The sequence below is a fragment of the Vidua chalybeata genome, chromosome 7 (genome assembly GCF_026979565.1).
Source record: "Vidua chalybeata isolate OUT-0048 chromosome 7, bVidCha1 merged haplotype, whole genome shotgun sequence".
Lineage (NCBI taxonomy): Eukaryota > Metazoa > Chordata > Aves > Passeriformes > Viduidae > Vidua > Vidua chalybeata.
Genome location: NC_071536.1, coordinates 10,501,412 through 10,529,132, shown reverse-complemented (window position 1 = coordinate 10,529,132; position 27,721 = coordinate 10,501,412). Strand labels below are relative to the sequence as shown.

At 39.0% G+C, this 27,721-nt stretch overlaps 2 protein-coding genes across 4 annotated transcripts in view; both read right to left on the bottom strand.

Moving 5' to 3' along the window:
- Positions 1 to 282: 282 nt before the first annotated feature.
- Positions 283 to 2,865, bottom strand: LOC128790773 (baculoviral IAP repeat-containing protein 5.1-like). Its single transcript, XM_053947835.1, has 4 exons — positions 2,728 to 2,865; positions 1,984 to 2,093; positions 1,578 to 1,692; positions 283 to 471 (listed from the first exon to the last, which is right to left on the bottom strand). The coding sequence occupies exons 1-4, from the start codon at positions 2,863 to 2,865 to the stop codon at positions 283 to 285; spliced, it is 552 nt and encodes a 183-aa protein (XP_053803810.1).
- Positions 2,866 to 8,661: 5,796 nt separating this feature from the next.
- The window catches only part of SLC39A10 (solute carrier family 39 member 10), a 34,126-nt gene continuing 15,066 nt past the window's right edge, over positions 8,662 to 27,721 (bottom strand). For all 3 annotated transcript variants that reach the window (XM_053947834.1, XM_053947833.1, XM_053947832.1), the window contains exons 3-11: positions 27,276 to 27,477; positions 23,100 to 23,269; positions 21,958 to 22,176; positions 20,571 to 20,691; positions 18,943 to 19,311; positions 17,055 to 17,135; positions 15,100 to 15,290; positions 11,676 to 11,844; positions 8,662 to 10,823 (exon numbers count right to left, since the gene is read on the bottom strand). In XM_053947834.1, the coding sequence (XP_053803809.1) occupies positions 11,686 to 11,844; positions 15,100 to 15,290; positions 17,055 to 17,135; positions 18,943 to 19,311; positions 20,571 to 20,691; positions 21,958 to 22,176; positions 23,100 to 23,269; positions 27,276 to 27,477 (1,512 nt within the window). In that variant the 3' untranslated portion in view covers positions 8,662 to 10,823; positions 11,676 to 11,685. The remainder of the gene's footprint in view (positions 10,824 to 11,675; positions 11,845 to 15,099; positions 15,291 to 17,054; positions 17,136 to 18,942; positions 19,312 to 20,570; positions 20,692 to 21,957; positions 22,177 to 23,099; positions 23,270 to 27,275; positions 27,478 to 27,721) is intronic.

Genomic DNA, 27,721 nt, shown 5'->3' with positions numbered 1-27,721 from the left:
AGTACTCACAGTTGTGAATCTTTATTCAAAAAAAAAGTCAGCTTGCTAAAAACCAGACTAGAAGTATTTGCTTAGACATTTTTCATACACTGGCATAGTGGAATACTCTACAGCCCCACCAAGAAAGCACACTGTGAGAGACAGGCCATACCTGTCTGTACTCACTCCTCTGATCCAGGAGCAGCTCTCTACATACACTTCCTCACACACCTGTTCAGCTTTAGATTCACACTCAAAGAGAGGGCTGTTGGCACCAAATGAAGACACGTGTAGAGTCAGACGTCACAGCTCACTTGTCCCGGGCTCCTTTTGCCCGGCAGCTGAGCCTCCTGGCTGCTGGGCTGAAGGCTCATCCCCGGGAGGCAGCGGTGCCGGCAGCGAGGGTCTGGAGCCAAAGTAATTCACGAGCCTCTGCCTCGTCACCGCGACTTCTTCTTGAAAAGAGTTTATTGTGCGGCTGCCAACTTTGCACTTGAATCAAAGCAAGAGATTGAGCCTTTCAGCTGAGCAGTTTAACTGTGTAGTTCAGGCAAATTCCAAGCCCCGCTCCTCAGGCTGCATTCGGGTATCAGTGCTTCACGATAGCAATCCTACCCTGGTCAGCCCAGAGCACAGCCCTCCCTGCACAGCTATCGGTGACTAGCCTTGGGGCTAAGTGTCTCCGCCTGAAGCTGCTGCTTCTGATATTTTTATACACTCTACTTAGAAATAAAGTTATATTATAGCCAAGACCCCTTTTGTACCTTGAAACATTGCTCTAAATCATTCACAGTTCAAGTGAGGTAATACCACTTTTTCACTCTTAGTCCACCTTCTAAGATATCACTGTGCCACGTGATCCTATTTTTTTGTACTTTAATCTGTTGTACGATGACCTTAAATGCTTAACCTTGACATCCACCAGGTATATATTTAATACAGAACATTATTAGCAAGGCAGAGATCTTATTTGTGCAAACCCACTGATAAGTAATATGCAGAACCTTTTACTGTTCCTCATCAGGGAACTTGGTTCACTTGATTCTTACTATCCATAGGATTAGGGCTCATATATCAGCTGATCTTGATCAACTGAGCAGCTCATCTGTGTGCTTCTGTTACATGCCAACACTGTGGCATGAAACCCCAGAAGCGGGGAGGAGTAAAATATTTGAAATGAGCTTTAAAGTTTAATTAGGCAGATTTATATGTTAAACTGGACATGTGAAGCAATAATCTGGTCAAATTTTGTCTTTTCACATGTGTTGTTCATCCCTCCTGAGAATGGTAGAGCTGCTCGTTGTTGAGTTTTGTGCATTGGTTATTGCACCCTATATATTTTTTTTCCTGCTGTAATGAGTTGTTGGAAAAACACTTCTAAAGGAAACAGGTTTACATTCAAAAGCCAGACAATAAATTACACTGAGAAGTGCTTAGGTGCAGATTTCTTAGCCAATAACGCACATAAACTGTTACTTCAGAATAAGTCATGTTCTAGCCTTAGACAATCATTCCTGGTTGATGCTTGGAAATCTTAGTGGGAGAAGTTGTTGTTTATATTCTAGCTCTGAATTTCAGATGATGTGGTTATCACTTACAATGAAGGTCCTCAGCCGTGTCATCTCCAGCATGTAGTACTCCTCCATTGTCAGCTCATCAAAGTGCTTGGGAAGGGATAAAAAGTCACAGGTGTGACGTTTGGTGTGTTCCTCCCTGCAATGTAAACCCAGAGTAAGAACAGATGTTAAACCCATAGAAGTTTCATTTCAGAAGAGGAAGAGATCTGTACAGGCAGGTCTCTTTAGTACTTGTCTATCAGCAAAAATAGTATCATACAGAAAAGATGAAATAGATTTTAGTTGAACAATTTCACAGTTATTGGGCAAGGTAAGCTTCCAGTTTTGTGAACTGTCATAGTGGATACCAGCAGGGATATGAACTCATTGTAAAATTACAAAAGAAATTTGGAGAGATACTCAAGAGCATTGTTATGTCTGTGCTTACCATGGGTCATCATTTGGCTCCCAGCCCACCAGTTCTAACAAGCAAAAGAAACATTTTGCCACATCTGGTTCATTTGCACTTGGACAATGGATGAAGCCAGCCTTTGCCATCTGCAGGGAACAGTTTAGAAGTTTACGGCATTATCCCACACACACACTACATGTTTCCTGACGCTTTAGAATCATATCTAGTCAGGACACCAAAAATTACATTTGTTTCAGTAACCAAACACCTTCTCAGGTAACACTAGCAGTATGATTCATCTGAGATTCAGGCTGGCAGTGTCACGTATGTACCAAAGTAGAAGTTAGATGGATTTTTTATGTAAATAATTTCCATTCTGAATTTGAAGTAGTGATCATTCCACTACTTTATCCTTCCTGATGGATCCGTACTTGTTTAATGTAGGCTGCTTTGTCATGAATAGAAATTTGCAATTAGACTATGTAATACAAGAAATTAATTTCTGAATGACAGAAACAAAAAAAAAAAAAAAAAAGGAACAAGAACAGTAACTATTAAAATCTGTAAGCAGACTGTGGACTGAACACAGAAAAAACAGTCAATCCCAGTGCAGTATTTCTGAGCAGGGAACAAGGGAACAGAGGAAAGCTGAGTATCTAACATTTCATCTTCAGGCTTAGTGGACTCCTCTTGAACCTGAATATACTTAACAATGACTTCACATTCAGACATAGCACATATAAATTAAGGCAGAGGCAAAACAACCATTTTCAGACTTACATTCTCTGGAGTGCACTTGCAGTTTTTCTGGAAGGGCCACTTGGTGAAGGTTTTTAAACGGGTCTCATATTCATACATGTCCTTAAAGTCAGTTAAGAGCTTGGAAGCTGAGCTCAGCTCTTGCAGCAGGGTCTCCATCTATGAAGCCTGCAGTCAGTGTAAGGCAGAGCCTCCCTCCTGCTCTCACATTTAAGGCCTTTGCTAATAGGTGACACTTTGCACCTGCAGAGCAGGGGAAGGCCTAACGGAGCCTTCGTCCCTTCCTAAAGGAGCCTCAGACCCTTCCTAACACAGGTGAGTTTATGGGCAGGACAACCAAGGGAAATGAAGCTGCTGGAATTTCTTCTTCTTGTGTCACAGTCCATGTCCTTGGTCACAGTATATATTTTTTAACTGAAAGCACCTATGGTAATTTCAGATTTTACAATTGAAATGTCAAAAACTGCAAGTTAAAAACTCTAGTTACAAATACAGAAACCTTGCATATAAAGTTTTAAAAATACTATCCTGATTGCAACTAAAGGGGTTGAATTGACATTGCTATTTGAATCCTTCAGTGTTCCTTGAATTTCATATTCAGAGATTAATTCTTAGGATTGTCTTTGCAAATAGTGTTGCATTTCTTTAAAGAGGAGGTGGTTATTTTATAAGTATTCAGTTCTACTTTAAAATATAGAGCATGGCCAGATGTTGGATGAAAATATTTTAAAGGTGTATATCTGTAAGGGTTTACAGTATCAAAGCATTAAGCTGTCATTGTATAAACTGTCTCTTATTTTGGTACAGAGTCCAGTTAAATTCAGTAGAAGTTTAAACATCAGTGTCTTTAAGACTACTGCATGCAGCAGCTTTCTAAGCCATGATCTTAACACCTCGGAAGGATGTTGCATTGTGAGACTTGAAAATTTAAATCTTCTCTGAAATACAAATGGAGTAAGTGCAGAAAATCATCCAGCCCATTATTCTGTCCAGATGTGGTGACAGAAATGAGATAAAAGAACATTTGTATGGGACTTCCAATGTCAGCTCTTAGGGCATTGTTTTTCCTAGATTTACAAATGCTACATCATTGATTCCTCTGGGACTGTACTGATGTCTATTTTATATGCAGGAACACTGTCCTTGAAATTTATATTCAGATTTTTTTTTTCCTTTTTCCAGATAATACCAATGGTGGAAGAATTTATCATTCATAACCTGGGCCCTCCAAGCACTGATATTAATAGTTTCTCCTGGTGCTGACTCCATGGCAGCCCTTCTTAAGTCTGCCGATGATCAGGTATCTTAATCTCTTTTTTACTGTAGTTGATGTTTGTGTGTGTATGTGTGTACATGTGTGAGTGTATTTGTATGAAGCAAGGAATTTAGTTTAACTAAAAGTTGAAATGCCAAACCAAACCCAAAACCTGTTTTTAACTGCCCAAAAACATGGTAAAATTGATCACATGCTTTTCTTTAACACAAGACACTAATTCATGCATATGGATTGTTTTCAGGAATGAATAATTTGTCTGTTGTTTAAAAGAAACTGTAGGATAAATAGTTTATCATCTTGTGATGTCATGACCTATATAAATAATTAGTTTGTGTCATTTCAAATGGAAAATGCAAAAATGGAACAAAACCATAATAGTTTAAATGGTTCTTGCAAGCACTCTTATCCGAAAATGCTATTTTTTCCCAATATGTGTAAGGTATTATTTAATCAAAACCACCACAGTAATATGGGACCTTGGAGTCCTGGGTGGTATTTATACATCAGAATTGAAATATGGATTTTGTTGGGGTTTTTTTGCTATGATTGTTGTTATGGCATTTAAAACAAACAAACAAAAAATTCCCTAGAAAGTAAGATTATACATGTAATAACACATTCTAAAATGTATTTCTTGCATTGCCTGCCTATAATTCTGTCAGAATTCTGTGCTGTTGAGAATGACAGGTACATTTCAAGTCTTCGGCCACCAAGCTGTAAAGGTATTCTGCATTTTATAGTAGGTTGTCTACATCCTTCAAGCAAATATTGTTTGCAGAAGTGTTCTGAAACTGTCAGAATTTCATAGGTCCAGATTAAATGGATGGGTAGTTGGAGCTTTTCACTGGAAGATACACAAGATGTGGCATGACATGAAAGAAAATATTTAAATTGCATTTTAAACTATACAGTACGTTAAATATCTGTTACCCACTGTCTGATCCTGACTTTTACAATAAGTGCAGAAAACCTGTGAGTAATGGTGCAACTTTGTAAATCAGTTAAAGCCGACCTAATGAACGGGTATCTGTGATCTGGGGGGAGAAGGCCTCAGAAATGAAATAGTTGTGTTCCACTGCAAGGAAAGCAGTTTCAATTACTGCCAATAGTGGAGTAAATTTATTTTTTATTTTATTGCTTGTCTCATACTTCATCAATTGAAACTAATATTGCTATGGCATCAATAATACAGCTCTCTAGGTGTTTTTTTTAAAAAGGTAAGACTGGGAAAACCTGTCCACTGTTTTAATAATTGGATGTGTCTTTGCAATCACATTTTACATTATTTTCCATTATTTGTCTCTAATTAATGTAGCTTATCTAAATGAGATTGAATATTTACCTAAATGGTCTCAATTGAAAACCAAATCAAACATTTCTACCTGATGTCTTTATGTAAAGGCCAGAAATCGAACTTGGTAAGGATAAAAAAAAAAAGCTAAAATATTGTATGAACAATATTTTATAATACAGCGGTGTTAAAAAATGTACAGGTGCATGGTCTCATACATACAGTTGTACGTAAGGTATATAATTAAATGTACACAAATAAATAGCTTTAAAAAAATAAAATTGCTTTGAGATTTTAAGAGACTCCAGAAATGCTGCTCATGACCATTTAAAGACTTCCTGCTGAAGGCCTTGGGTTGTCAAGAAGAGGCTTCCCCTGCCTCACAAAGTGTGCGAGCAGGAAGAAGCTGGCCTCAGAATGGCTCAGCTCTGCTGTGCAGGACAGGAGAAAAAAATGAACTACTCCTGCAAGGTGTAAAATATCCTACTGCCACCCCTGATGGCTGGCTGTGATTTATTCAGTGCCAGGGACAAGGCCAGCCCCTGGGCTGCTGCAGAGTGAAACCAGCCGGGATGCAGCTGAGGAACTCTGGCAGAGGGCGTTTCCTTCCCTGCCCGCACAGGTGGGTGTTTGCCATGCAAGCCTCTTGGGAATTTGCCAGCAATACATGGCACTTCTTCATGTTCCAACTTCCTAAGCAGCCCAGCATGGCCAAAGTCTGTTAAAGTTATGGATGGGCAGGAACGGGGGTGTCCCTTTCACTGTCAGCCTGCAGTGATTTTGGTTATTAACATGGCTAACAGGTAAATTCAAGCAATAATGAGATTAACAGGCAAGTGACTCAAGCAACTTCACCGAGGTGTTTCTTTCCTGAAGGACAGTGGGAGTAAGGGGGGTTGTGAGGGAGATATCCTCCTATTACCTGACCAAAGGTTCTGAACAAATTACAAATACAGTTCCTAGCAGGGAGGGAACCTTTTTTTTTGCCCTGAAAGATAATTTGTATGTAGCAAACATTTAGTGGTACTTTTTTTGACTGGTTTTCTTCATCCCAGTTCTCAGTGCATCACCCACTCTTGCCTTCCTGCAAATAATTTTCTTTTTATCACTCATAATTTTATCTTTTTATGCACCTTATCTTTTTTATGTCCAGCTTCTCCCAACCTCAAGAATTTAAGCATGTTTGATGTTCTAAATAAATAAATAAATTTTTAAAAATTACGAGCACAGCTATGGCCTTGTGATAGCATACATTTATTTTAGAAAGATGTCGAACAAGTAGAGATAATTTTGGAAAAGTTTTCCATAAACTTGTATCCAGGGAGTTTCAGCTGCATTACTATGGAATTTTTGGTGCTATTATTCTTCAAAAGCAGGAATGGCTGGGTGACTTGAGGGATTATTATTAAAAAGTATTTGAAGGGCTGAAGATGAAATGGTTCAAGCATGAACTAGCAGAAGTAATTAACAGCTTTTAAACTTTGCAGTGAGAATTCTGGCTGCCTTCCAAGTGAATTACGGTGATACTGATAGGGCTGCCCAGGGAAGTGCTGGGCTGCTGCTCAGATCACTGTCCTGTTTTCCTGCAGGAGCTGCCAGCTGATGCTCCTCACTGTGACTGGGGAATGCAATTACAGTGCCAGAGGCACTGACACTGGGATGGGCTCTGCAAATGTTCTGAAGATGTTATTTTCCTCGGAAATCATTACAAATGTCAATTATGTACTTGATCCAAGTGGTGTTTATTTTGCCCCTCCTAAAGGAGATGTATGTCAGAACAACAGAATTACCAACAGCTTTTTTTTTTTTTTTTTAATAGATGTATGTTTACTGTAACTGATGAGTCTCAGTGTTTACTCAGTCATTGTTTGCTTGGTGGCTTAATCTCACCTTCTATCAGGCCTTTTTCACTGACTTCTAAGAAAGGGACATTATGTAAACACCACCCAATTACTGTCATCTAAATTGACTCTGTGTGAGTCAGCACTCAGGGGACAGTAAGTGAGAAACACAGCCCAGTGAAGTTAAAAGCATTTTAAAATAGGCATAAGAGAAATAGCTCATTATATCTACTGGAGGCAGAGAGGCCACAATAATCAGCTTAATTAACACAGGAGTTGTGTCAGTCATCAGCAAAACACCTTCAGGCACTTGGCAGGCAGTGGGCTCAGAGAGGGGCTGCAGCCCCTTACACTTGGGATCTCATTTTAACGGAATTTTCCAGGAATTGTATCTTTGTATCTTTTATATCTTAACACACTTTATTCATCACTCTAGGAAAGCCTGTGGTGGTTTTGAAGTACAGCTTGTGGCCTCTTGTGGGCCGGTTGGCTGCTTCTGCATCTTTTTTTTTTGTCTAGAGGTATTTTTTTCCCCACCTTGTCTCAGTACTGAAGCTGTACTGAATATACAAAGACACTTACACAGAATCCTTTCCCAGAGATCTTTGGAATGACTGCAAATGCTGCCATTACCAAGGATCAGTCAGGAACACAACTGCTATTTGATGATATTCTTACCACAGGTATGATGCAAAGCCGCACATCCTTACCTTAATTTTCTACTGTGTATCCATGTTGGTATGTTCACATTCCCTCCTGAGTTTTCACTGTACTTTATTGTGTTGTATCTCCATTCTGGTGAAATTACTTTTCCACCTAAGAATGTTTTAAGGCTTTTTTTGGGGGGGGGGGGGTTGTATTTTTTTTTACTGTCTTCCTGAGGAAACATTTTGTGACTGTACAGTCAGTTCCTATATCTCCTACTTCCTCCAGCTTTTAACAGTTTTCAACCCTTGGCCAGTTCTAGTCCAGTTTGAAAGCCAGGTACAGTCTAGTGCCACCATAGTTCTGGAGGAAAAAAAAGGCACATCTGTAAGCAACTGGATTTTGTTAGTTCTAAGCTAGGAACTTTTACTGCAGTACTAGAAGGAATCCTGCTGCTTTAGAGGAAGGCACTTGCAGCAGTGCCACAGTGCATGAAACAAGAACAGTGAGGAGGGTTTACAGTTAATAAACTCAGACATGCTCTGGGCAGACCATGTTTCTGAAGAATGGGAGTGAGAATTTCCCAGGATGGGCAGCTTTCTCCAGAAGAGGCTATGGACCTTTTCCCTGAGCAGTCCAATGACTACAGGATCAGCCAGATGATCACAGTAACTTTCCATGGAATCCCCCAATCCACTGTTCTTGTTTTCAGTATTGCTCCTACCTGACTGCCCTAGACATTTATGTTGGTGTTTAATTGTTTAAGCAACCCTGTTAAGCAAAGTATTTTGACACCTTCCTTTTCAGAATTTCTTTTAGGGGCTTGTAGTGATGTCTGCTGAACTGAAAGGAATACTAAAACACAAAAGTAATCAAACCTTAAGAAGCTCAAGAGAAATATCTGCTCCTTGAATATTTTTTTTATTTTCTGAAGGCTCCTTATGTATAAGGAACATACATAAAATGAACACAACACTGTTGACAATGAACAAAACAGCATTTGATAATTTCCAGCTTTATAAAATTTTTAAAAAATGATTTAGTTATAACAAAAAAACCCAATAGCTCAGCAAGTTATCTTATTGGACCATTATCACATTTTAAACCATAGACTCAGTTGTTAATGGGGAGAGGAAAGAAAAAAATAATAAAAAAATAATCACACTGCATCTAGCAACTACAACATTTTCTAAGCATAATCACAGCGGATTGAGTGCAATGTGATTTACATCAGAATTCACATGGGATGTCACACAGTGACAGCATTGTAAAATATACAAGTAACATTTATGCTCTCCAACAAATACAAGTTAAATGAGACTCTGGATTCAAGCCAAATGGAATGTTGAAGCCAAGTAGAAATGTAGTGGAATTCAGATTGTCTGTAACATGACTCAAAAGTGTACATTAGAATCATCTGGAATTCAATACTGGTGGAAACATAGAGAGGTCACAGCTGTTACACTGCTCTGTTACTCTTGCAATAAATACTAGAAAATAAAAGTAAATCTATGTTCCATGAAAAATACAGTACCTACCTTCAACGACCACAATTTTCCCTTGTCTGAAGATGGTCTTGGAAGGAAGTTAACTATTTTCCTACAGAGGCAGTGTATTGAGCTATAACCACATTCCAACTAATACAACAGTAAATATACTACTGGAAATACAGAAATCTTCATTTGAAAAGAATTAAGAGAAATAAATCTTAAAAAAAGCATTTGACAAAACATCAGCTGCATAATGACCCCCTTATATTTCAGAATTAATAGAAAAAAAAAAACCAAAACAAACCAAAACTTAAGTCAGTCAGTTTAATACAAAAGAAACAGAGATTGTTTAAACTCAGATCTTTAGAAGGTATCCAGGAAGTTTTGTCTCATTGACCTAACATGGGCACTATGCAAAAATGTCATCCAGGAGTTTTACACTGCCGAAATTCAGCAATCTGAAGCTAACAACAAGTGTGTTTGCTAATTAGGATTCTACACTAAACATGTTTAAAGAGGAAAAAAGAAAACCTGAGTTCAGAACATCAAATGGCTGCATGCCTGAACTCTGGGCTTTTGGCTTCTTCACTGAAGAAACTGCACCCTTCTTTGAAATGAACCCTTAATACTGTTTCCTGATACTGCATTAGGAAGAAATACTGGCAACCAACTGATACCTTTAAAACACATGAGCTGCTCTCAGTAAAAGCTAAACTGACCAATGAAGCTTCCAAAGTAAAGGGCCACAGGAAACACGGGAACTTGAAATGGAATGCAAATACCCACTGGCTCTCATTAAAGGCGTTAGGATTAGTGTTTTTAGCAGCTACACTGGCACCAAGCAGACCGGAACTTTAAAACTTACAGCACACAGTCAAAGTACAGCTTTTACCTGGCATACACAGTAGAGAGACAAACTGGGTGTTTTAAAAAAGAGCTACTACCATGCTTAGGACTGGTACTACAGAATCAGCTTGCACTCCCCACAAACTCACAATTTATTTTTTTTTTTAAGGAGATGGGTACAAGAAGAACTAACTCATGTTGGCAATAAATGCCTGTCAGCACAATCTGATCTAGGACAGCTGGTCCCAGCAAGTTAAGGCCCAAATTTTCAGTCTATTCTTCTAAATGACACATACCATGGTTCTACCACATCTGCTTTTTAATAATCTAATTTAAATACCAAAATTGTAAAAAAATATCATAGAAATGAACTCCTTTATACTGGAAGTAGAAATCTTCTTACATATTCTTTACTGCCAGAAATGGCTGGTGTCACAATGTCTGATATCAAGGCATTGTAGGAACAGATTTGATGCGCTGTTACAGTATTGTAAATACCCTACCAGTACAACATATACAGAGCATAATTTAACCCTTGTGTCTAGCTTCAGGAACTAGCATCTTGCACCTTGGTTTAACATGAAGAGGAGAAAACAGTCCAAAATAATAATTTTAGAAAACGGAGAAATTCCCACATGGATTCTCTTGTTAAAAGAGTTTGCACAAATTCACAGCCACAATTCTTCAGTAGTTTATGCTGCAAGTGGCACACAATACATGTTTAGCATCTGTAAGAAAGAACCAGAAACAGTTCAATAACTCCAAGGTCAGGGATTTCCCCAAGCTAACACTAATTCTACTGCATTTTGCATTTTCCTACTAATATCAAGGAACAAACATCAAATAAATCTCAGTTGGGGAAAAACATCATCAAACTGACCCTCGACAGAAGTTACACTTTGCAGAGTACATGGCAACAGCCTGCCTTCTTACACAGGAGCTTTGCAATGATGGAGTGCAGCTTAACACAGCTTGTAAGAATTTAAACAGTGTTTAGGCTTGGGGTTTATTTTTAAAAAATTACAGCCATGTCCTGCTGTAATACTGAATACTTGAGTCACCACTATGCAGAAAAATCAGCACAGGATTAATACGTGTATATACAGATGTGCACACACACAAGTGTATGTTTGCACATCTGTCTATATCTATATAGATCTATACATACAGAGAGACAGCTAGGAGCTACTCAAGAGTCACGTGGCACTAAAAGTTTCCTTGGGTTCCTTGCACAGGTGTGAGTTTCAGCTGTAACTATTGGAATGGTATTTTCCCAAACGAGATCTTTCCCTGTACTTTTTCTTTCTTAAGCAAGCAGTGCTCCCTACACAGCACCCTGACCTTGGCCCTTATTTCTCAGATTTAGTGTTTCCTAAACATTGCTCACTCGAGTTTAGGAGCTGTGTTGGGTAAGCTCATCTGATGGGATTAGACAAAAGCAGAAGCTACACTAGGCAGAAGGGAATCTCCTGTCCTTGTGCAAGCAGTGCAAGCACCACGTGTCCTCTGAGCAGTGTGCACACAGCCACACAGTGCAGACTCAAAGCCAGACAGCAACAGATTGGAACCACAGTGATTACCAGCATCAGGTCAAAACTGGATGTCAAGCACTATTTTGTCTTCATAGAGGGCAATCACCAGCATGATGGCAAATCCAAGAAGCAGGCCTAGATTCTGAAGAATAAACTGCCCCACAGGACAGTAACCATGCTCTTCATTATCTCCATCTCCATGAAGCATTTCTGGAAGCTAAAAGATACAAAGCAATTTAAGAAGTTATTTCACCTCTATTCCATTTATCCATAGACATGTTTACAAGATGATATTGTCAAGAATAAACACTCCAGGGTTCAGATATAAAACCAATACACTAAGGCACAGCTTAAACTCTACTGAACAACTACATTCAATAAAAACATGATCACACCATGTATTTACAAAACAAACTAAAAATGCCTTTCCTTGAACTTTCACCTGATCATCCATGTAATTGAACATTAAGTTCCTCAAGATAGGGTGCAGCCCAATATTCTTCAAGTTCTGCTCTTTTAATTTTAAAAGAATTCAAGTCATGCTCAAGTAAACATATGACTTTGATTAATGTAGCCAGTCATTTGTCATCTGAGACGCTTACACATACTCACATGCACATCCCTTTTAAATATGGGAATGACAGCTACAAAGAATTCAAGAGCAATTTTATGTTTAGAAGAATTTATGGAAGTTCTGGACATTCTGGATATTGCTCACCTATGAGGAAAAGTCAGTACTGACAAAATCAACTAATAGTAGTGCTCTTGGAAATGTAAAAATAAAGTTTTGTGTTTTACAAAGCCATCCACATAGAACAGAAGTAAAATATTTACAAGGAAATTAATTCAAGAAAGCAGGAGGTAAATGTTAAGATATGGCTATTGAGAGATGCTTCTGCCTGAATTAAGGTGCAAATGAGACCATACACCAAAGCCAAGAGTCAGGATTTTATTTAACAGCAAATATGAGGCAGAGAGAGAAGGAAATAGGAAAGAGAGCGGAGGGAGAGGAGAAAGAAAGAGTGAGAGAGAAAGATGAAGCAGAACATAGTCACCACTTTTGGATCCAGCCAGTGTCTCCTTGGTCCTCATCACCCTGGCTTCCCTGGCTGGCTTCCCCAAAGCCAGCCACTCCTAACTTGTCACACATTTTAGCAAACAAAGGCTTGATGCTCATTGGCTATGCAGTTCTCTTATTCTACTGGTTAAATGATTCCCTCACTTCCAATGCTAATTAGTCCCATCCCAGTCTCTCTCTCTTCCTTTAAGTCGGTGCCTCCCTCTGGAGTGCTGGGCTATGGCCTCCCCCTGCTGGGCCCAGCCAGAGCTCATTTTCAGCAGAGCTAGTTTGCCTTTGCATCCTTCTCCCCAGCTTTGTTTACTTCTCCTTAGGCCTGAGATAATTGGACAATAATACCATCTTAACGTTACCTTAAGTCAGGACTATACTCATTGGGAATGGGGTGGGATTCCGTGGTGGCAGAGGAGCAGTTGCTTCTTTGCACAGTTTGCTACAGTGGGCAAAGTCCTTTGGTGATTTAACAGTGTTTGAGACACTTTAAGTCTCACAGTAATTCCTTCAAGGAAGGAATTATTACAGGAATTCCTTCAAGACTCACTTAGTACAGAAAATGATAATACAGAAGAAAAGGGAAACTACTGCTCTTCATTAGATCAGCTATGACAGTTTGGGTTATTCCAAGAACTCGAATACTGCCCAATAGACAGTGACATCAAAGCTGCTAAAACCCCAAATATATTACCCATCTTGTCTTGTATTACTGTATTTCTAAAAGATACAAAAAAACTTGATAATTAATTTGACCCACTGAGTATTTAAATATTAAAAAAACCCAAAAAACAAACAAAAAAACCCCCCCACCAATTCCTCAAAAAACAAAATCCAAAAAGCCCCCGCAATTGGTGTGAAAAATGTTTAAATGGTTATCACATATACACTAGGACCAGGCAGCTCCAGAGCAAGCTGGAAATTACAAAGTGCTGTAAAGTCATTAAGAATAAAGGGCTTCACCTTTGCATTACTGTAATGGGCTTTAACAGTCTGGATATTTACTTTGACAGCACATGTAAAGATGACTAAACATTTTGCTTTATTGATAATAAATGCTGATGTGACCGGTTTCAGGGACCATATAAAGAATGGTCCAGTCAATTAAAGAAAACACCCTTTCGAAGTTGAAAGCTTATGGTGTCAGTACTAGAGATTAAAGGAACAAAAACTGCAACAGATAAATTTGTTTCCCAGTAAGATGAAAATATTCAAGTTGGACTATACAAGGTACCCCTTCAAACCAAAACAAGTGTGTCAGGAAGGAGGATATTATGATTACTCTAAGTTATCACAAAATGAAGTTTCATGAAAGAACATGGAAAACCTGGAGGATTTTGAAACGCCTGAGTTTAGGTGAAACACCTGGAGAGGAATATCCTTATCACTGAAACCCACGTAATTAGATAAACTTCAGGAGAGTCAAATGCAAAAATACCAAAAAGCTCATTCTCAATGGGCTGGTGTAAGGAATGGATAGAAAACTGCACCTCTGTGAACCTCTGCTCACAGCTGGGGAGCAATCAAAATCTACTCTTATTATCTCCTCTTTGAAAAGGAGGCTGATTATGCAAACACCAAGACAAAACTGGTTCAGTTTCAAGTGTCTCTTGCAGAAGATTTCCTGCTGTTGTTGAGTCAGTCTATGGGATTTTGACTATTTGGTTACTACTAAGATGGTCGAGGGAAAGAAAAGGGTATGAAGGAATGAAAGTACTGCCTTCCTTTCCTTTATCCATGACATCTTAAAAGTACAGGAATTGAATATCAGACACAGAGCTTACAAGGAAGTGGTATTTCAGGCATTATAGGCTACTACTTTATCTAAAGTTGCAAGAAGGGTCACTCTACCCAGACATTCTATTTAACAATTTAGCAGGCCCAGAAAGGATTTATTCACCTTTTAATAGATTAGAGTGATTTTATAACAACAGTATATTTACAAATTAAAGTCTCCATAATGAAGTGGATGGCATTACAAAGTACCCCAAAAGTGAAAAATGATCTCATCACCTTTGGGCTACAAAGTGAGAAAATTGCCTTATTTAAATGAAGCTCTGAAGCAGCTTAGAGGCGAGAAATCAGGACTGAATATGGGCTGGTAACATGTGCACAGCAGTATTGCTGCCGGAAGGGTCTGATCTATGGTGTACACACACTAAGGATAAAGCACCTGTGTGTTCTTGAAGCAGCAGCATTTTTCCACCAGGTAATTTTTTTAAAAGCTACTCACCGCAACAGCTCTAGATTACCAGCTGCTCATAGTAAAAGCTCAGACTAAACTTTCCAGAACTGAATATATGATGGTACAATCTCAGTGAAGAATAAACCTGACTGCAGTGCAGCACTCACAGAAGCCCCAGGTTCCCACCCAGAAGGCCCCAGAGCCCCAGCCAGCCGTACCATGTCGACCAGGGCCACGTAGAGGAACATGCCGGCGGTGACGGCGAAGATCCAGAGCGTGATGTTGTTGGCGTACTGCCCCACGGCCGTGCCGATCAGCATCCCGATGTAGGCCATCATGGCAGACAGCAGGTTGTACACGATGGCCTGCTTCACTGTCATCCCTGCCTTCAGCAGCACCGCAAAGTCACCTGCGGGGACAACACGGGCTGGGCGTCAGCGCCGCTCCCAGCGACCGCAGAAACCCCCTCACCAAAGAACGAGCTGCAGCGGCTTGCGGCAGCCCGAGCCACAGGAACCGACCACCTTGGGAGAACTGTACTTATGCACAGCCATCCCCTGATTCAAATATGATTTAAAGGTGCCTGTTCATCATGCTGATTGTCAGAAAGGTAGCAGTGATTAATTGTGAAGAGTGAATGGAGGAGTCTAGGTCTGCTTTTCCCACAGAGAACACACCTGTGTGAACATACTCATCTTTCTCAGAAGTTCTTCACTGTACACAAAACCAGAGGCTTAGTTAAGATCAATACCTGTGAAAATTCCTCTTAGCTATACACACCTCATAATGCAAATCCAGGAAGAGAATAATGAGGCATTTGTCCCCACAGAAGATGACAAAGAATTTGAATTTGAGCACCAGGAAGAGTTACATTCACAAAGAATGACTTCACATCCACACTGAATCAGTTTTCTGGGTGAAGGCATGCCAGGGTAATGTGTTTTATTCTGAATTCAGGGCAGCACTGCTAAATTAGGTGCTTAAAGTAGATATTCTATAAAAATCTAGACTTCAGTCTTGTAATCAGCTCTAATAGTTTTACTCCATTCAAACTGAATTCTTGTGATCATGAGAAGTGTACGATGATGTACAGATATGAGGGCAATTAAAGTAATATTCTTTTGTAATGTTCTTATACCCATGCCTGTAATTATTTGCCTAATCTAGAATAAAACATTAGAATTAAAACATATCAAAATTTAAAAAAATAAAAAAATAGGTATAAACTACTCACCCCTTATACAAGGTTCATTTGATCATGCTATGCTGTCAAGTTCTAAGCACTGTAATATACACTGCAATCCTTTATATACTGCAGTAGCTTCACTTAACTAATGGTTGTATAGCATAGGTGTCAAACCACAAACATCTGCTCTATTATTTCCCCCCTATGCCCATAATTTACCTATAGCTCAGGAGCTGCCTATATAAAAGGATTTCCCTCATCACCTCTAAGGTTTTTGAAGTGCTTGTTTTACCTCACTTTTGATCATTCAGACCCAGCAGCTCTTCAAGTGAGCAAGCTGTGAGAACAGATATAGGTCAATCTAGCACAACTTCACATCAGTGATAAAACAGAAAACTCCTCCTCTCTCTGGCTGCTCTTTTTAAACTCTCAGGGTGCAGTAAATTTTCATGCAATGTGAAAACAACAGGTTTCATCATGGTTAGCTACCTCCAGAAGAAATGCTTCAATTAGGGGGGAAAGAATCAATGGCACTGGCAACAGTGCCCTACAGGCTTTACCCTAAATGGCCACACCTGCTGAACTTGGCCACAGTTGGAACAAAGCCTCATCTGAAGATCCCCACATGGAATTTTACTTATGTAAACCTGTGTGCAGCTTACTTATGTAAACCTATGCAGCTTAACTTTGTGTAAGACAATGCCACATAGAGTAGTGTGAAACTCTGTAAAATGCAGAGCTATGTAAAATGGATGCTCCTGAGAACAGTTTTAAAACATGCTCGAAAAGCTTTACACAAGTTCTGTAACTCGACACTACCAACACAATCCTGTAGCAGTACCTACTCTGAAGTAATATTTCTCCCTCACCCTCTGAAGTTCTGGTCACCACTGCAGCTTCTGCACTGCATTGTGCTTAGCACAGTGTTACAACAGCTTTTAGATAAGGATTTTGTCCAGATGGAGCACAATTTCTACACTTAGTTACCTAATTCATGGGGAAGCTCGTGACAAAATACTGCTATAGATGTACTAATTCCCCCTGTCAGTCCAGCACTAAAAGCTGCTCCTAGAAAAAAAAAAAAGAAAGAAAAAAAATTAAAATGCTATTTCACTATTTTCAGGTCAGAAAATCAATCGACTTTGCAGAGCTGACACTCTTCTGTTAGAATGCACATTAATATTTTTCAGTATGTCTGTGTCCTGTCTGTATATAAATGGGAAATACTGGAAGCATTCTGGATGTGCATTACCACTGCAGGCTTTATGACTCATTTATCTGACAGACAAACCCTGGAGAGAACACAACTGGCTAAAAATAAAACATAAAGACAACACGCTAATAAATAACATCACTTTTACACTTTTAGGAGCTCTCAAGTACATGAGGACAGTTAGAAATGTACATGAGCAAGAGTCTGTCTCTCTCCTTTCCAGCTTGGAAATCCAAACTAATATTTAACCCAAAACCTCTCCAGCTCCTTTCTACTTATTTTTAGAGAACATATCAGCAATATTAGTAAGCCAGACCTGGAAAATAATAAGGGTAAAAACATTGCCATAAATATCTTTCATTACTTTTGCATAAGCTAATTGAATTCAATCAGCTTTAAGTTCATTACCTTAAATAATTCTGAGATGAGAAAACTGGCATTAAATTTCTGTACTGTAGCAGAGAAAAGCAGAAAAAGAGCCTGCAGTGAGCAGTCTAAACAGGCAGCATAAATCGGAAAGAGAAGAAACAATCTGAAGACAGAGGGGGAATTTAACTTTCCTCTGGATTCCTCATAGCTTGATATATTAAAAAGATGAGCATGCTTTTCTAAAATCTACAATTTATCACAGATTCAGCTGTTTGGGCTTAACCCAGGAATATTTAGAAATGGCATTTCAATACTGTGAAGTTCTCAACAGAAGGCGTGGCAATTGTTTTTGGCCTTAGAACCTACTGTCTAAATGTCTTACCTGTTTAATGTGAAAATGAAGCAACAAGTTAATTTTTAGAGTTTCGTTTCTTTAGCAGTTGTCAGAAGGAAGTGGAGAAAATTAGTAGATTCCACTGTTAACAAGAGACCCTGACAAATGCTTATGCCTCATCCTTCAAAATGGGTGTGTCCCTTCTGCCATTAGTTCAGAACCCTGCATACTCTTAAGCAGCTACTTTGTAAAGAATCAAAAGTGTGCACTTCAGTCCTTTCACCATCATCCTGACTTGTATATCCAAATTAACTTCACAATTCAAATCACATTTAGAGCATTGTGTGACTCCAGGTTGATTTAATAAATCAAATAAAATCTGTTTGGTACTTCACTTTCTTTTGCACTTGGCTAGAAATAAATCTATACTGACCGTGAGCCAAAATAATATTTTGATTAAATAAAAATTAAATTATCCTAAGTAGTACTTTTAAAATATTATTTCTGTAACCTGACTTACAGTGTATCTTAATTTGCACGTACTGTGTAATTCTATGTATTAACAATAATAGAAATAGTATTACTATTATTGTTAGTAAATATCATTCTAAGTAAGACTGAAAGGCATTTATTTATAATGCTAAAGCAACTGAGACCCAAACAAGAAACGTGGGTTACTGTGCTCCATAAATCCCAAGGTTTGTCTGCACTTTGGCAGAGACTGTGACCGTCATTGCTACTGATATATTAATTTTAGTGCAAATAGCACAGAATATTAACAAAAGGGAAACTTTTACAATTGACAGCCTTTCAATTTCTGCTCTGCAGGAGACTGAACAACAGCAGTAACCACAGGTACTAACTGGAAGCCTTACCTGTGATCACTGATAAGTCAAATATTAGCAGAGTTACTAAAGGTAAGGAGAAACTGTTGAGAAATACTCAGTGCTTTTGCTTACCGATTGCTAAGCCATCACTAAAGTTGTGAATGCCATCTCCCATAATTACCATCCAAGCAATATTAGCTATCCCAGTATCTTTCAGGTCTTTTCCAGAATGACAGTGGCCATGGGAATGATGGGAATGTTTGTGATGCCAGTGGTGACTGTGTTTTCTAGCTATCATTTTATCTTCGCCATGGCTGTCATACTCGGAATCGTGCAGCTCGTGCTCTTGGGCGGTGTGGGAGACGTCGTTGTGAGAGTGGCGCAGGTTGTTGTCCTCTTCTACAGACAGGTAGTTTTTGGCAGGGGGCTCCAGCTGCCCATCCAAGTCAGTGAGTTCAGTTTCATTCAGTCGATCTTCAGACAAAACTGAGTCATCTGCTCCTGCATCCAATCAGTTGGGAGAGACACTGAGTTAATTCCTGTTTAACCAGCGGCCACTGCACCCTTGACCTAAGGGTTAACTGCTCTGGGAAAGCAAAACAAGTATTTTAACACTTGTTGTCAGCATTCAATCCAAAAACTAAGTCTGTCATTGAGATGTTTTTCCACAAATGTGCATGTACAATATATAAAATTCTCCACTGCAAGGCAGCAGCACTGCATCCATAGCACTCAAAGCCAGTTTTAGCCCAGCCTACGCTCGTGCCTATAATTTTGCTAATGACAAAGTTTATGGTTCAACACTGGCAAAGGAGAGTTGTCGGAATGATGATAATGTCTTAGAGCTGTAGATGGGATCTGAATGGTTTAGGAAGCCCTACCTGGCTCTGCCTGCACATGCCCACAGAGCTCAGCCTCCACTGCCATGCAGACATTTCAAATATATGTTCAAACCCCTGCACTCCTGAAAACTTTCCATGTTCTGTGTCGGTGCCCCAAATCTCATTTGAGATTGTTTGAGTGGAGGAGGCTGCTAACCCTCTCCTCTACAAACCAATCAAATTAAATAAATCTAATTTGTGCAAATACAAATTTGTATAGGTTCTTCAGCAACAAATTAATTCTGCAGCCAAGCAGGCAACAGATTCAGAAGGTTATGAAGCAAAGTCTTTGCCCTTCTCTCCCCTGTGAGAAGGGGGATAGAGCATTTCTTCTGGGTACACACAAAATGAGCATTCACAGGCTGTCATGAAGGAACAGTGTGCAAAAGTTGTTTGGGATACTTGAGGAGTATTCAGGATACTCGGTTGTATTTATGGAAAGAAACAGATTTTGTTTATCTGTAACTGTGTCACATGCTGGAATCTTCAAAGTGGAAGATATCCCCATTCATTGTGTGGGTGTTCGTTTTTGATCTAATTTTTGCCAGGGCTGAGCTAGTCAGGAATAGCTTAACCAAAACACCAAAAACACCCTGAAACAAACAAACAAACAAAGACCCACAGCCACCCAAAACATGACTGCTTCAGAAGTCTGAGAACCATCTCTATGGCATATTAGGAAATGTTCAGAGTGCTCTCAGATCTAAAGAAAACAAAATAAAAAAGATTTAATAGGGAAAAGCCTATTAAGTCTTATTAACAATGATTTGCATAACAGCAGCAAAACTGTACAAGAGGTTACATGCTACACACCATGCCCCAGTAACCTGCTCCTACTCTGGATCTCCCAGTCAGAGAATTCTGACAGTAACTGCCTACCTGCAAGGGGTTTCAGCTGAAGCCAGTCAGCATCTGGTCTGTTATTTAATTTGTGATCAGAAAGTTTCCTTCCAATTGGTGATTCTTCAGTCTGGGTTTTTTTGCACCATTTCTGCTTACTCTGCAACAGAAAACAGGTAACGTCTAGTTTGTGACAGGACATTGATGGAAATAACAGGAACTGAAATGCTGTCCAAAAATCTCTTCTAAACAGACCAAGCTACTCTCTTTTACCATGTATGACAGAAATATGTTACTTCACAATATTTATCTTTATAAGGCTCAGTAACAATCCCTATTCCAGCAAAAGTTCTTAGCTACTTTCCATGGAATCTCACTCCCAAACAGTTACACAGAGATATATTTCACTTTAGTAAGAGGGGATATTCTGATAAGGATTGCTCTTATAGCCCAGGAGTACTTCCATGCAGCTATTAGATTTGTTCAAGAAAGCAAACTTGCAGCAAGAACAGCTCCTCTAATTTGTTCAACTATTTTTTTGTTTTATATTCCTATAACTTCCTTATACTTCCCTTTAAGAAAGCAAGAGGCTCTTCTGTATCTGCAGCCCATAGAGCAGATCCCAAGGATTTGCCAAAGCAGCCTAGGGGATTTAATTATTTAATTAATCTCAAGAATTGCACAATGTAACAGTTTTCATCCTTTTATCAGAAGATCTAAGAAATGCTCCTCCAACACAGAAAATCTTTTGCTGCCTGTCCAGCTCAGACAGCAAGTATGACATGAAAACAGAGAAGCTGAAAAGTTTTCACAGTCATTTTGGGAGAAGCAAGTTGGAGTTTCACCAAAATAATTTTCTCCTCAAAATTGAGTGACAAAGGCGAAGGCTAAAACTGAATTTCCATCCACATTCACACTCTCCAGGGTACTTGCTCTCCTTTTATACTCCTATCATAAATACAGAGTGCTCCCAATCATTTTTTGAGAAACAAGTTAAAATCTGACTGGCAGTTTACAGAAAGCAGGAGGTCTGAAAATGTTAGCATTTTTCTGATGTTGAAAACCAGGATACCTCTATTACACTGGCATTGTCAGCTAAGAGCATACTGCTAAATTTCTTGTCAATTGTCTGACAATTGCTGGTTCTATAAGCAGATCTTTCTTACATAATGCTTCCTCCTGTTTTTGCAAAAAAACCCAGGAAACTTTAGAGGAAGAGCTGTAGTTTCCTCCATCAGATTTCTACACTGTGTTCCCAAGTTACCTTGTTGAGAAAAGCAACTTCTTTGGGAAAGGGATCCCTCACATAGCATCAGACAGAATACAGAGCAGCAGCAGCACTTGTTCAGGGTAAACACAATTCCTCAGCACTCACAAGGTAGCTTTAGGGAACGCATTTTAAACAGCAAACAATTTCAGCACCTACCTTTTGTTTATTGTAATGTTTGTACATTCTTATACAATGCTCAATGATGAAGAGAACATAAATGCCTCCAAGTGCCAAGAGCCCTTTGAGCACGGGATCATTTTCCTCCAGAAAGCCCTCAGCGTGCACTGCGTGCGCGTGGCCGTGCCGGTGCGAGTGCCTGTGCTCGTGCACGTGGCCTTGGCCGTGGTGGTGGCTGTGGTTGTGGCCTCCATGGGACTGGTGGGAGAGACAACAGTGACACCACTGGGGCAACCATGACACTGAAATGGCACTGGGCCACAAGAAACAACAGAAACCCCCACCTGTTTCTGCCTTTTCTTCACACTAACACATTTTGCTACGTCACTTTTTCAATAGATTATTCATTATCCTAATCAGTAAAAAAAATTCCTCTGGGAATTTTTTTTTTTGAGGGGGTAGATAATGTAGCTTCAGCTTTTCTCTCACGATCCTGAAAATGAGACTAACACTCAGAAATATCACAAGGAATTATCATTCTTACTCTCCCATTAGCAACCAAGCCTTATGACTTTTTAAACTATTACAGTCAATTACAGCCTAAATTCTGATCTGAAATATGAACTTAAAAAAAACCCTAAAACCACAACCAAAAATGTGTATTAGAATTATACAAAGAAAACATGAAAATATTAGTCTTTTGTGCTAAACAACTGAGGTAACAAATTTTAGAAAACACTCCCCCTTTTAAGAATTACAGTACACCACCATGTATTAAAAGCTGCTCACCTTCCTTAGGCAATTGCTTGATTCAGTACACAATACTTTCTCCCTCAAATATATTAACCAGGCAGGTTAACCCCCAGGAAATAATTCAGGTAACAAGAGACAGCAATACTGCTGAATTTAAAATAGTCTTGTTGGGCTCCTGAGTGTTTTACAACAGCGTGACATCACTTCAACAATGAATATGCAACTACTTTTCCCCACCTTTTGTTCAGAGAAACAAATTTCCTTCCTTTCTGTCAGCAGAAAGTCTCCAGAAGTGTTGGTGTCCCTCACAGTCAAGTCAATCTACAGGTGCATCAGTGAACTTTTTTTTACTGACACTATCAAACAATTCCTCAAAAATTCCAGACTCATTTACAATTAAGAATAAAAGGTAAGGAGACCATACTTACATGTGGTAAGAGATGGAGCAGTGCATCTCCACTCATTGTTCCTACAGCCAGAGCTACCAAGAAAGTTAGAAGAAATTTGAAGCACCATTGGTTAATGATGGGAACCAAGATCACACCTAGCAAGGAAAGCAGGCTAATGACGGTGATAGAGATGATACCACAAAACCAGGCTGTGGGAAGAAATGAACACAGAAAGGTTATCAGAACAACACCTGGAAAACGTTTAAGCCTGATTAATGACTTTCAATTATCTCTTAAGAAAGTGACTTTCCTTCAACCTAAGTTTTGTGATTGTTCATTGAAAAGGTGTTGAAAAATATAAAGGCAGTACTGAAGTGCACAGCAAAACCAAAACCACACAGGCTTATTCACAGCACAGTATAATATAGTGAGACATCAGAAGACAATTAGCTAGAAAGAGCCCAGCAATTCTTCCTGATTGTTAGTTCCAGGCTTAGCTTTGTAGCCCTCCATGAAACAAAAAGCAAAAGGTTTCATACTGGGACAAAACCATCTCTGCCACTTAACTTACAAGGACTCTACAAGCACTAATGTGTATGTAACAGTTGCTTTTAATATGGTTCTGATGCAAAATTTTTCTGGATTCTGTATTTCTCCCCATGTTTAGTCTGGCACTATTTATTTCACCTGGTGCTTTGAAACATACACCTTTATTCATGAGAATACTCAACCTTTGGCAAAGGAACTCTAAAATCGAATGCTACAATAAGACCTTGAAAACTGAAAGCAACTTGCTACCACCAAATAGCAGCATTTCTTTTTTCTGAGAATCTTTACTGTTGCCATTAGAAGAAGTTATAATGGGTTGTGGTACACCCAACATATTCCTGTTAATGAGGGAAGATGTGAAAATTTCTACATGATGTTGAAAAGAAGGAATTACAGAAGAAACAGATCCTATAAACAAAGAGACATGGCTCTTTCAGTCAGCATCTCACTCTAATAAAGTATTTTCTTTAAGTTTTAGTACAAAAGCTTTGATTTTCTTCCACAGTGTTTTTCCTTGCTCCACTTTTTATCAAAAATGTATGTCTACCATGATTTGACAACTTTAAGTTAAGTTACAACTCCTGACTCAGAATCCCTAACATTTCCACATTTCAGAGCACAATTTGACTTTCCTTCCATCTGTGAGGGTCCACAAGTAGGGGAAAACATCCTGGAAAATGGGGCAGGGTATGGGGGAGAGGAGAAGAAAAGAGGAACAAATGTGTTGTAGCTGCTCAGTGTCAACATCAGGGTGAAACACCTCAAGAATTCTGTCTGTACCAAACCCACTCTGGAGCAGATTTATACGACTTTGCCAACAGAAGTGTGGCTGTTGCAGGCTCAGTCTGGTTCAACACCAAAGCTCAAAACATCTGATGCTTTAAATTTTATTTTGGGATATTCATTCTTACTAAGTCTGTGGCTGTCATTCCACAACATTGCATAAAAGGAAACAATCCAGCTGAAATGCAAGGGGTACAAGACCACATCCACTGGGAGAAAATGACTGGAAAACGCTTTAGACAGTATGAGGTGTGCACCGACAGACACGAGTACTGAGACCATAGAAAAGAGAGTCAGTGATAAGGCAAAGTCTGCTGTCAGATGAGGAACTGAAAAACTAAGGTTGGAAAACAGGAATACAAAAGCAGGTCTAAAGTTGAAGCAGGACCACGATGACCAAAATACCGCCACAGGTCCCCAGACTGATGCCCAGAGCACTTCAGCTCCGTACCCTGGACCGACAGGCTGTGCTGAAAACCCAGCATACATGCAGCTGTCCCTCAATGCTCAATCAGGCACACATGCACAAGCAGCCCAGATAAAAATGACACAGCCTTTGGGCAGGACACTGCCCCAAGGTGGACACACTCTGGTGTTCAGTGCCGGGGTAGATGATCAACAACCTTACATGGAGAAAAATGGAAAGGCTGAAGTTTCATCTATCACAGCAGGTTTGGCAGATACACCTCTGAGGGGCTGGAATACTCCTGTGGATGATACAGGACCTAAACATGGCATCATGATTAAGCTAAGGCACATGGGATTAGAACATGGAATCTGTGCCCCTCTCGGATTGAGCCCCAGGGAGCACTGGCATCTGCACAGGCAGAATTACAACTTGTATCTGATCTGAGACACTTCTCATCAACAGCTCTAAGCGATCTCCAGCTTTAAACAAAATGCTCCCTGTTTATGTGGGACTTCTACTGGCTTCATTCATTAGCAGGGTGTGCCTTTCCTTTTCAGTTGTTATGGGGGCTCAATGGTGACAATGCCCCCTCTTCCAACAGGTACACTGTGAAAGCTCAGTTCTATGGAAAAGCCCTTGAAAATCCTCCATTACAAGATGTCACAGAACTATCTGTAAATTACAGGAGGAAAACCCAACATGGCTTCGTAAGTTTTTGGCCATCAGTTAATGAAATTATTTTGCTTTAGAAAACCACAGCAGAGGTAATGGAAACCTCACAGGTTGGTATCAATGAACAGAAGCAACACTAGCCTGTTAAGATTGTTTGGAAACTTTAACTAAAACTAAAGTAAACCACAGAAAGCTCATGTTTAAAAGTGACTGCATCCTCCTAACTTTGGTGAATACTTCTCTAAAAATGTTTACATTAGCTCAGGTGGGCACATGCTTTCATTTCAGTACAGTCCTACAAGCTATAGGTTAAGTTACTCTATGACTGACATCTGCCCTACACCTCTCACAGTCCCCATATTCCAAATAGGATTTGTTATTTTTTTTATTCACTTCCTTATATAACAAGGAACAATTATTATTATATCAACTGAAATCTTGCTGTAATTAATACAAGAGAATACAGGAAATTGTTATGAAGAATGATTTATCATTATCTAATCTGACTGTTTGAGAGCCAAATCAATGAGTTAGAACCCAAATTTTTACAACTAACTGGCAAAGGTGTTATTTATACTCAAGGTATCAGATGTCATAAAACGTGTTAAATGCTCACAATAAGCTTCACTAATTTTGCAGATTAAGTCTCTTAAAAACATTAAGGGTCCTCAAGATGAGTTATTAATGAACTCCCTTTCTCATGACAGAGAAATAAAATGCAATCTTTTAAAAAGAAGCACTCATCTGTAGAAGCATCCTAATTAAACTGGTTCGAAGCATGTGCAACATGACAGTTTTGTATAGGGTTTCAACATTTTAATTGGCAGAAAATGCTTAGAGTTGCCCTAGCAATGCTCTTGGTAATAAGGCAGGGGTCAGCTCTTACTACACTGAGACCACACCACAAAGCAATTTGCTGTCATACAAAACACCCACTGTATCTGCTCTACAGCAATCTCTGAGCAGCTAACAAGACAGCAGATGTGTCACTAGAGAAGATTTATCTATAAGAAGTTAATTATTTTAATGACTCTGCAGCTGTTAAGAAAGATTACCAGCAATGCATTCTTCCCAACAGTTATTAACATCTATGAGACTGCAGTTATTTCAGGCTTTATTTCTAATGATGCTAATATGCACCTATGCACTAATCAATACTCACATTACCAATATTTTCATTTTCAAAATACAGACATTATATCCAAGATTTTTTAGATTTTTAGTATTTTAATGCAACTAAACATCAACAGTTCCATTATAATTAATGAAAGATAGCAGTGGCAAACTTATATTTGAAAAGTACATTCAGTTATGAAATAACAACAATGGATTCTACCCTTAAAGTAACTGCTTTAAAAGTAGTAAAAATATTTTAACTTAGAACTATGGTGACAAGAAGTCTACTCAGTTTTACTCAAGGTACACACAAAAAAAAATTAAAACTGGCAACAGCAGATTTTGATTGAACACTTCTCATGTGCTTAGAGAGAAATAGTCAGAAAAGGGAAGCATCAGAAATGACAATTTAAATTGTGCTCTTGTACTTGCTTATACCTATTTTTAAGTTCACCAAAAATTATGCATGTCAATTCTACAGACCTGTATCACTGCTAAAACATAAAAATAGTAAGACCTAAAATCTTATTTTCCAGTGAATGAACTGTGATGATAGTGTTGTTCTCTATTCCTGAATTAATACGTCCAGATCAAATTTATTAAGAAATTTAGTGCCAAAGTAACTTCAACTTTCCAACTTTGAGATAAACACATGGTTTTTCCCACTAAGAAAAAAAGACACCCACCTGATGCACCTGTTTTATCTTTATTCTCAATTGTTGCATTTTTATTTCTTGTAAAATCTTCCAGCTCATCATAATGTACAATACAAAGCCTTCTCTCAATCTGATAGAGCAAAGCAGGACACATGTACACAAAGAGCTCAGGAGATATTAGGGAGCTGGCTTCCAGACCATAGTACCGTAGCAGCTGTGTAGCATTTAAGCACTGCAAGCAAATTGTACAAACAAATTAAATATAAAGGTATCCATTTCCACATATGGAAAATGCAACATATTATTTGAGAACACAAACCAAGCAGAAACTTTGCTCCAAATGTTCCACCAGTGCTAAAACACGGCTCAAACTGATCAAAGTGGTTTATGAGAGAAAGAAACAGTAAAAATATCTGCACCACACCCTTGAGTCTCCCAACACCTATGTAACATTTGATAAATGTCAATGAAAAGCA